The sequence below is a fragment of the Mus pahari genome, unplaced genomic scaffold (genome assembly GCF_900095145.1).
Source record: "Mus pahari unplaced genomic scaffold, PAHARI_EIJ_v1.1 scaffold_10278_1, whole genome shotgun sequence".
Lineage (NCBI taxonomy): Eukaryota > Metazoa > Chordata > Mammalia > Rodentia > Muridae > Mus > Mus pahari.
In genome coordinates this window covers 23,318-33,453 of record NW_018393297.1, presented here as the reverse complement: position 1 = coordinate 33,453, position 10,136 = coordinate 23,318, and the positions used below count along the sequence as shown (strand labels likewise).

General features: G+C 41.8%; 1 protein-coding gene and 1 pseudogene across 2 annotated transcripts; one reads left to right on the top strand and one right to left on the bottom strand.

The window, feature by feature from the left end:
* The first annotated feature begins 1,032 nt into the window (after window positions 1-1,032).
* Window positions 1,033-3,246, top strand: LOC110315457 (class I histocompatibility antigen, Gogo-A*0501 alpha chain-like). Of its 2 annotated transcripts, none has more exons than XM_029534737.1 (5): window positions 1,033-1,105; window positions 1,336-1,605; window positions 1,865-2,140; window positions 2,713-2,988; window positions 3,113-3,246. In XM_029534737.1, exons 1-5 carry the CDS (start codon window positions 1,033-1,035, stop codon window positions 3,244-3,246), a joined length of 1,029 nt encoding a protein of 342 aa, XP_029390597.1. The 2 variants fall into 2 exon arrangements, with proteins under 2 accessions (XP_029390597.1, XP_021045169.1); XM_021189510.1 differs by having other exon boundaries at window positions 2,713-2,996; window positions 3,115-3,246.
* A 5,903-nt stretch (window positions 3,247-9,149) lies between these two features.
* Window positions 9,150-9,702, bottom strand: LOC110315458 (annotated as a pseudogene).
* Window positions 9,703-10,136: the final 434 nt, after the last annotated feature.

Below are 10,136 nucleotides of genomic sequence, written 5' to 3'. Positions count from 1 at the left end.
CCACAAGAAGACCAAAAGTGTCAATTAACCTAGACACCTGAAGGATCTAAGAGACTGAATCACTAACAAAGGTGCAAATCGTGTTGGACATAGGCATTCCTTCATCTCTGGTCTATCTCCTCCCAATCGTACCCCCAAACATGCTGAACATGTAACACATATGAAACTCCATCTTCATGGAGTTCACTCACCAAGTTGAGCAAGGGCTATCCCTAAATGTGTTATCTGTGTGTTGAATATATTACCCTAATTGGAATGCCTTTTGTGCCCTCAGTGGAAAAAGATGCACCAACCCCTGCAAAGTCTTGATGTGCCCTGGAGGAAGTAAATTTTGGAGAGCCCTCCAGCATTTCAAATGAGAAGTGGAGGTGAATATAGCAGGGACTCTGTGAGGGGATCTGGGAGTCAGCTATCAGGATGTAAAATGAATAAAAAAATATTTTTGCAAATCTCAAGAATATCTAATGGGAAATGTGAGAATAAAAGTAGGTAGAAGTTGTATTCAAGTCATTATTGTATTTCAGGAAAATAGTTGTTGCTTATTGTAAACATTCTATTTATATGCACTTTCTTAATATGTTTGATGAAGTAAATGTCACAAATTTCAATTTTTAAATATGATGAAGATTGGTTGATACAATCCACACAAACATGATTAGCACTGAGAAGCATTTTCTTTGTCAGCCTTTTGTAGACACCATGACATTGAGGTTGTTGAGTCTTACTGAGTCTCTGGTCTATCACATTCATTCAAAGGAACATTGTGATCATGACCATTAGATCAAAACTCAGGGTAAACAACTTGTCTTACAACACACGGCACTTATGCTCCCAGCCCCCAGAGCTAGACCTGAGCTGGTAAATCAGGGCCTTAGGGACTGCTCTTACAGAAATTCATTTTTATATCCCTCAAAGCAAACACAGTTTATCACTACCATTGGGATTTCTTAGAGAAGCCAATCAGCCTCTTCCTTATCAAGATTATAAAATGAATATCTACTAGCAGAAACTCAGTCTGCACTCACCAAGAAGATGAAGAACTTTGAATCCTATCCCCTCCTTCTGCTACTCATGGTCAACTTGGCCATCACGAAGCATCCAAATGGTGAGTGTGGAAATTTGAAGGGAAAGAACCAAACATGGGGAATTAAAGGGACTTCATCCCTGGGGGTGCAGTAACGGGAAAGCATATCTCTTCCTAACTGAGCCAGATTTTCTCTTCCCTTCTCCATTTTGCATCCTTCCCCTTGATCGCTCCCTTCCTTGGGTATAGGCATGTTTTCTGGCATTGGGTCCTAGGTGGATAGTGTGGATTAAAAGGCCCACTGTGCCTAGGTTTACACACTCTGCGTATTGAACACACCATCCTGTCATGTCCTGTGCTTCCGGAGCCCCAGTCAATCTATGTCAGCTATGTGGATGATACACTAATCATGGGATTCAACAGTAGATCAGAGAATCAGAGGGTAGAGAGCCGAGCACCATGGATGAATGGAAAAACTGCAGAGTATTGGGATGTGATAACAGAGAATGTCCAGCGTGACCTGAATTCCCTCAAAAACACAATGAAGAAAATGCTCCACATCTACAATGATAGCATGACTGGTAAGTAAACCCCCAAGGAGGAATTACAAACATCAAGCTGCCCATGGGTTTGTCCCTATGTGATACATCCAGGCATCAAACCCAGAATGTATGACCCATGATTACTAGGCTGCAGACATCGAAGTCACTGACCTGGGTTTCTGTGCAGTTTAAATCCAAGTTCAAATCCATTAGGAAACACATTGGCTGGGCAACCAACTGAAGATTCACACCAAGTAACCTGCCCTGTAAAAGTGGCTGAGAGTGAGGTCTTTTCCAGAATATCACACAATCCAGAAGAGGCATGGCTGCCAAGTCAAGGAGAGTATATACTTCAGTCATGCCTTCATGGAATTAAGATTCAATAACCATGACTACATAGCACTGAATGAGGATATGAAGACATTCAGAGCAGTCGGCAAGGCAGCTGAGATACTTAAGGAACAGTGGAATAAAGAAAATTTTGAAAAGGCAATGAAGTCTTACCTGATGGACATATGTGTGGACATGCTCCTTGAATACCTGAACCTTGGGAAGACGAGTTTGCTGAGAACAGGTAAGTACAGAAACTGCCCCCATCTGCTCTGAGATTGTAGCTCCTTTTCCCTGATGATTCCTCCTCAGCAGAAAGCAGCTGGAATACTAACTCAGTCTTGCATCAAAGGGAGAATTGTGTTTCTGGGTTTCTGCATTCAACTAGACAGAGAAACTCTCCAGAGGGCTAAGGCTTCTCTCAGCACAGTTCAGTGTGTGAATTAAGCTGCAGTTCCTTCAACTTGCATTGTTTACCAGGGCCACACTCAAACACATTCATGGTCCATGCACAATGTCTTGCTCTCTGAGGTCTGACCATGGTCTTTCCCAGTCTTTCATCTCCTCCAATCAGAAACTGAAGTCCATATACCTAGTTGAAGACACAGCATCTCCTGTTCTGTGCTGGCTTAGGTTGATTCTGAAAGTTTCCCAGGAATAGATTACCCCATCCATATCCTGAGTTTATACTGCTCTGTGGGGTTGGCACCTCTTCTTCAAGCTAACTCTCTTGTCCATTCACACAGAGTTCCATGAGCATTGATGAATGTCTAGGATGAATGCAAAATGCCTTAAATTTCCAATTGTTCCCAACAGACACCCCTAAAATCCATGTGACCCATAAGATCAAGCCAGATAGGAAAATCACCCTGAGGTGCTGGGTCTTCAACTTCTACCCACCTGAAATCACCTTAACCTGGCAGAGGGATGGAAGCAACGAGACCCAGGATATGGAAGTGATAGAGACCAGGCCTTCTGGGGATGGAACTTTCCAGAAATGGGCAGCTGTTGTGGTCTCTGCTGGGGAAGAACATAAATACACATGCCATGTAAATCATGAGGGGCTGTCTCAGCCCATCACCTTGAGATGGGGTAAGGATGTGGAGTGAGCACAGAGAACATTGAGAGGGAGTGGGAGTCCAGAGGGAAATGTAAAACAGGTGAGACAGAGCTGGATGTTAGACTCTCACACTCCCTTTATTCATTTCCTTCCCAGAGCCTCCTCAACCCATCATCCCCTTCATGGCTATGGTTGTTGCTTTGGTTCTTGGAGCTGTACTTATGGGATCAGTGATGACTTTTTTTATATGGAAGAGGAGGAGTAGAGGTAAGAATGGGGCTGGGTCTTAATCCATGTCTCCATAGAAATAACAAGCACAAGCTGTGAGAAAGGCCTTAAACATGACATCAGATTTCATCCACATAACTGCAGTTCATACAGGGCAGATGTGCTGAGAGTACCTCCATTGTGAATCATAAAGAAAATAGTAAACAGAATCACAACTAGAATGACAGAAATGGCAGAGAACTTACTCTCAGTTCTAAGATATCAGAGGGACATTCCCTATTTTGCATAAACTTCCAGTGTTCTAGATATCACATTTCATGGACAGGTTCCCATCATGATTATCTGGATCTGGAGACACAGTTCTGAACACTTATCTGAGATAAAGACCACGAGATCCCTCTAGGCCATCTTTATCCTGATGCCTCCATGAACTCTAATATAAGATCCAGTTTATACAGGAAAAAAGCTATGTTCAGTTTAGTCAGTAATAAGAGTTGTGACTCATCCATGGGAAACATATTAATATTCAGAAGAGATCACTGTTTTTAATTGCTTGCCACAGTGAGGTAAAATTCCTCAGAATTCCCATCTTTCTGTTACAGCATTAAAAAGAGACAACTTAGAGTCTGGTGTCCGTCTGTGAGAGGGACTGAGGAGAGAATCCTGAGGGATTGGTACTCCTGGGATTGCAGCTCTTTGAGTGACAAGCTGTTGTCTATGTCACCATTTAATGACCCATATCTGTGTTTCTTTCTTATTCTTTTTACCTACAGGTTAAGATAGATGTGGTACAGAGCCATTAAACACTGTATCTGGCTTTTCTGCCCATGGTGACTTCTCCTTCTACATCTGCCTATGACTATGTGTCTGTCTCCTCTGAGCACAATGTAAGCAGGTCACAGGCAAGACAAAGCCCCATCTTGATGCTTACTGTGTGTATTCCCCAGTCATCTCTCATATTCCCACACAGGCAAAGCTAGGAAATTTCCATCCCTGATTGGAATTTTGCTTTCACCAATATAACATTTTATGCTTCTGTCTTTACTTAGCTATTTGCTTTTGTTTGTGCAATTTCTTGGCAGATTGTGTGATTGATTGATATCCTAAAAATGAGTAAGACTTGATGGAAAAATAAAGCTCAGAACATTATGAAGTTTGTGTTTGCTGTGTTAAATGCCATGCCTGTATGGCATTGTTTGCAGTGTGGAGTCAAGCGAGCCCTGGGCTATTTACCCTTGCTGCTGGTTCCACTTGGGCTTTCTCATTGTCCCTTTCCTCCTGAACAATTTTCCTATCTCCTAAAACCAATCTTCCAGTACACCAGTTCCTCTGGGTCACGTGATCCAAAGGTCTCAGGAATTTTTCAGCTTTGTCCAGGGTCTGTGATGATCTCTCATGTAGACAGTCAATCTGTTAAGGTCTTAGTCTGGTGCTAAATCCAGGAGAATTTTGGATTATTGTTTCAAGATGAATTACAATTTTTCTCAGTTTTGTCTATGAACTTGGTGTCTTCTGTTTTGAACTATCAGTGACAATATTAGGAAGGTTTTCTGTCAAGTCACACAGATCATCTCGCTGCTATTCTGTCACAGATGTGAGAGGTAAAGCCTGGTGTCTGACAGCCTTGGGTAGCATAACATGTCTGACAGATCCACAGAACTCGACTTGCCAACATGATGTTTGCAAATTCAAGTCAACCTGAGTTATATACTGAGGACCTGTTTTAAAATAAATTAAAAACTAAATGGTATATGTTAGTTATAGCTCTACTATGCTAATATCAGTTCAAATAAATCTGAATTAATCTTTGCTTTTCTTGTGGAAAAAAAAAAGCTTAAAGTAAATAACATCATGAGGAAGAAACCTAAGGGCTCTATCCTGATTCTCCATTAGGAATCTGTGCTAACCTAACCTTGTGGACCACATATAGAGAGGTACAAGTTGCCTCTTTGATCGTGATCAGGGCTCTGTTGTCACTGTCCTCATATTGACTATCCATGGGGTATTTCCATAAGAAGATATCCAGGCATGGCCTCTGGAATGCCATTTTCACCTCATGCCCTTCAGAAAAGAACGTGACTGACAGGATAAAATTCAGATTCTGTGAATTGACAGATTTGTCCTGAAAATGGGAGAATTAACAGAAGGTCACCTAGGGGTATGGCCAGACTCTACCCATGTACTTGTGTTCCCAACTATGCTATTAGAAACAAAGGCAGGTCTTTGAGGAATCTCTGGTCAGACAAAAATCATATACTGCTTGGGAGGGAGAAGAAAGCAATCACAGAAGGAAGGAAGGTACCTGGAAGTAGGAGGGAACAGTGAGGAGAAGAGGAGAACATGATCAGACATTGGATGAGGGAAAAAGACTTAAGCCCTGGGAACCAGCAGAAGGAATGGAATGGAGTAACCTCAGGAGGTAGGAGGTAGATGGACATGCAGAATGTAACAGTGACCTGGGAGGTGTGAAACTGTCAAGACTCAAAGGGAGAGACCTTACATGAAATGCCCTATATTGGAGAGAGGGAACTTCTAGAGCCCACTTCCAGCAGAGAGACAGGACATCAAGTGAGGGAGGTTGTTGCCATCCCACAGTCAAAAACTCTGACCAGAAATGAAAGAACTGTCTGAAAGAATTGCAGGGGGAAAAATGGAGAAGAGCCTGAGGAAAATCAGGTCCAGTGACAGGTTCAACATGGAATCCAACTCATGGGCAGGCCCCAATACATATGCAGCAGAGGAATGCCATGCCAATTTTCAGTCAGAGAAGATGAATGTAACCCTCAAGAAACTGGAGGTTCCAGGGAGTAGAAAAGTCTGGTCGGGTGGGGACTCAGAGGTTGTGGACATTTTCATTGAGATGAGGGAGGAGGTATGGAATGTGGATGAGTTAGAGAGTGGACATGGAGGGGGGTTGAATATGGAGTGTTAAAAAAAAAGTTTAATTAAATCAAAAGGGGGGGGCTGGGCGGTGGTGGCACATGCCTTTAATCCCAGCACTTGGGAGGCAGAGGCAGGCAGATTTCTGAGTTTGAGACCAGCCTGGTCTACAGAGTGAGTTCCAGGACAGCCAGGGCTACACAGAGAAACCCTGTCTTGAAAAAAAATTAGAAAAACAAAATCATAGGGGTCAAAAAAATTACCCAGAACCAGTTCAAATCCATATTAATTCGAACAAGTATCCATGGATTTTAAGACTTATTTTGATCCAGTTTGAAATTATTATGTACAATTTTCAATAAAAACCGGATCTTAGATTTCTATTCCAAATAGTCAGTATGGATGAATATAGGGGCAGAAGGCAGTTTACCTTGGGGATACACAGAAACTGTAAATATATAGAGACATGTCTAGACATATTTATAATAAAATTATCTAGATTTGCTAACTTTTTGGTCTCTGAGGTTGGACTCAGTAGAATGTTGTGACTCAAGACAATAGGACATGGATCAGGGTTAAGTACCTTGTCCCTACACACTACTCCCAGGATACTAGGCCCTAGGTTTTAAGTTATAAAGAGGAGGTAGGCCCTATTGTTCCTAGATTTCAGTAACCAATCCTTACATTACTCATCTCAGCATGTATTGTGGATTTGGTTTAATGCTTGCATTATTTTATGTGGGTTTCCAATTACAATGGAATCCTTACGTCTACATGCAAGACACTGAAGGACTATGCCTCCCTATTGGCTGTGATTGGTAAATAGAGATGCTGGTGGCCAATGGCTGAGCAGGAAAACAGAGTTGGGATTAGTAGAATTCCCAGAGAGGTATGCAGGTGGAGGAGGAAGATACAATGTCCAGAAGGAGAAGGTCCAACCCTGAAAAGAGTAGGGTAGATACAAAGAAACTGCCAACATGTGAAAGTCGGGAATTAGGGCCTGGGAGGGTTGTAGGCCTGAGTCTGGGGTAGTAAAGATGGAGTACAGATATTAGTAAGTATAATTCAGGAGCATCAGAGTGTAGTCAATAGCAATGTGGAAGATGGGGTATGCCCCACTATGCTGTTTAAGACATATTAAAATAGAAGGCTGCGTGTGTGTCTATCATTCAAGAGAATTCAGAGAATATGAGAGGTAGCAAGGACCTCCTACACCCACATCTGGGGAGACTGGAGCAGACCCTCACTAAGGCAGCAAACATGTCTCTCATTCCAATTAGCAATACCTAGAGACTCCAGTTCCCTAATGCTCATGAAAGTTGGAAAGTGAAGTGATACAAGTGCTGACTCAGTCTGGACTCCTAAGCAAAAGAGGAGTCCATTGATCCTGAACTCTTATGATCCTTGTCTTTGATCCAGAACCATATGCATGTGTCCTGAGTTCAAGAGGGAAAGAGCCTTACAGAGGAACCAGGACTCAGAGTGGCTAAGATGCATTATCAGGAAATCTTAATTTCTGCTTTAACTAAAATGGACTCTACACATTCCCAAATTGGAACTGGGCTCCTCAGTGATCGCCAAATCTAACTGGTAGTTCTTGCAGTCTGTTCTATAAAAATAGGAAATGTTACCATGGAGAAACACTCACAGAACTACAAACAGGCTAAAACTGCAAACCAATTTTGGGGAATATGGGTTATGTGTCTTTGCAGAGTGAGAGGGGACAGTGTTCATTTCAGAGATGCAAGTGGAAGGTTCATCTAGAGTATGGGTGAGGGACAGGTCAGGTGACGCTTAAAAGGTGTCTTAACATCTCTTCAATGTGTGTTGTGATTTCTGAGTGAAGATTTGCAGGACATGAAAGATTCTTCAGCGAGACTCCAGATCAGGGAGTTTCATACTTTCCCTAAAGCCCCAGTAGTTGAGGATGAAGTGAACAAACAGTTAAGCCTGTATAGGACATTTTTATTCATACCTTGTCCTGGTTGATGTTTTGGTTTGTCAATTTGATGCGTTTCCTTTATACAGGGAAAAGAACACTTGATGGAGAAACTACATTCAACAGTTTTCCTCTAGGTAATATGTAAGGGCACAACTTACTGTTGGGAATGTTCTATTGGATTATGTATGAAAACAGGAGAGCAGTCCAGTAACTGCAGACCTGAATGGGGTGCTCCTGTATCCTTGTTATACCAGTGAATGCACAAAGCAGTATTGAAATGTGACCTGGGACTAGGGACTTCTCAATTGAAATACACACTTTCTTCCTCAGTTAGTTTTTTTGTTTTTGTTTTTTGTTTTGTTTTGTTTTTGTCACAGCAAAAGCAAAGCAGACTAGAACAAACCTTTGGCCATGTATGGCAACTTCACTACTACATGAAACTTGTTTTAGAAAAGAGCACTTTTTTATAGTTAATTTTGATTTTTATTTCTGAGTATGTTTGTGAGACTGTAGTACATGCCAATCAATTGGAGATACCCTTGCAAGCCAGAGAATAGCATCTATTCCCTTGCAGGTTGACTAACAGGAGGTTGTGAGTGGCCCTTTGATGATGCATGGAAATGAACTCAGTTTCACTGCTCCTTTAAAAACACAGCCATCCTTCCAATTAGAGAGTCCTGAATTTTGCATGCTTATCTTTGCTGGATTCAATGGTCTGGAACAATTTGATGCACCTGGCAGATTATCAATCACCCACTGAAGATTAAAACTGTGAAGCAGCCCATATCCTTTGCCAAATAGAGTTTTGATTAGGAAAAGCAGCCTGGTTGTTGAATAGATGTAGATCTTCTTCCTCAGTTGTGTATTGAGATAGCCAGTGCAGCCCAGTCATGGAAACATTCAACCAACAAGTCCCAGATCCCTCTCTATTCTTAGAGCACCAAGCCTCTGGCAAAAAATATGAAATATGAACCACATCTGACCCCTGGACATGTGTAAGGGGATTTTTCCATTGCTGTGAAAAGAAACCATGATCAAGACACATCTTTTTTTTCTTTCTTTTTTTCATTATGTAAGTCTTTTAGAGAGCCTAAATTTTACTTGTGATCAGGATCTTGTTTCTGGAGCTAGAAAACTGAGGCATCACTCATCAGCCTGCTGCATGGTTCCCTTCTAAGATACAAAGATGCCATCCAAAAACATCCTGATATCCTCATTTTTAACTGTTGGGGCTTGCTGAAACTGAGTGGCTGAATTTGAAACAAGTACAGTATCATTTCCTTCAAGAATTCATTCATCTTTCTTGGCTTGAGAGACAAGCAACACCTGTCCTCGTCTGAACCCTGCAAAGAATTTAGAATTTCAACCAAAGACCTATGCTCTTGAATAATGATATTGATGGGAAAGTGAGCCTATACAGACCTCATCTTGTAATGGAAGCCCAGTGTAACACCCTTGGTCATGATCTGAGCATGACTCCAAATGGCTCTGACAGTGGTCAGTTCCTTTTTGTTATCACACAATTTGTCAACCCAGAGCCATTTATTTTCTTTCCAAGAAGACTCAGCTCTACAATGATCTGATTGAAGTCCCTCCTCAGAGTTCCACTGTGGGATCTCAAAATGACTGTGTGCCCCTTCAGAATGTCAACATTTTCTGGAATGTCAACAGTCTCATTGATGAGAATGGTCTTCATTCTCAAAGTAGATGGGGCAAAGCGATCAAGACAGATCTTAATCTCAAAACATTTCCTTGTGCCAGGCATACATGGTAAGAGATTCAGTTAATTATAATCATGGCAGAAGGCATGACAGTTTCCAGGCAGTCATGGTGCTAGAGCTGTGTCTTCTACATCTGGATTTGAAAGCAAGCAGGAAAGAATGGTGGTCCTTATGTAGCTAGGAGGAATGAGTCTCAGGCAAAATTTATCTATATTGGATCAGAGTGGTGGGTGGTGGGTCCTTGACTACATCAGAGTGGAGAAATTGAGCTGAGGACAAGCAAGGAAACATGCAGTTATCTCTCTATGTCTTTTCTTTTATTGAAAATAGTTTTTTTTTCTCCCATAGTATATCCTGATAAGGATGTCCCCTCTCCTCTACTACTCCCAGTTCTTCCCCATCTCTCCTC

Excerpts from the sequence above, each read along its gene's own strand:
- LOC110315457 (XM_021189510.1), top strand. The coding sequence starts at position 1,033 with ATGAAGAACTTTGAATCCTATCCCCTCCTTCTGCTACTCATGGTCAAC. Across the intron at positions 1,606-1,864 it reads CTACAATGATAGCATGACTG|AATATCACACAATCCAGAAG; the intron begins GTAAGTAAACCC and ends GGTCTTTTCCAG. Across the intron at positions 2,997-3,114 it reads CCTTGAGATGGGGTAAGGAT|CCTCCTCAACCCATCATCCC; the intron begins GTGGAGTGAGCA and ends TCCTTCCCAGAG.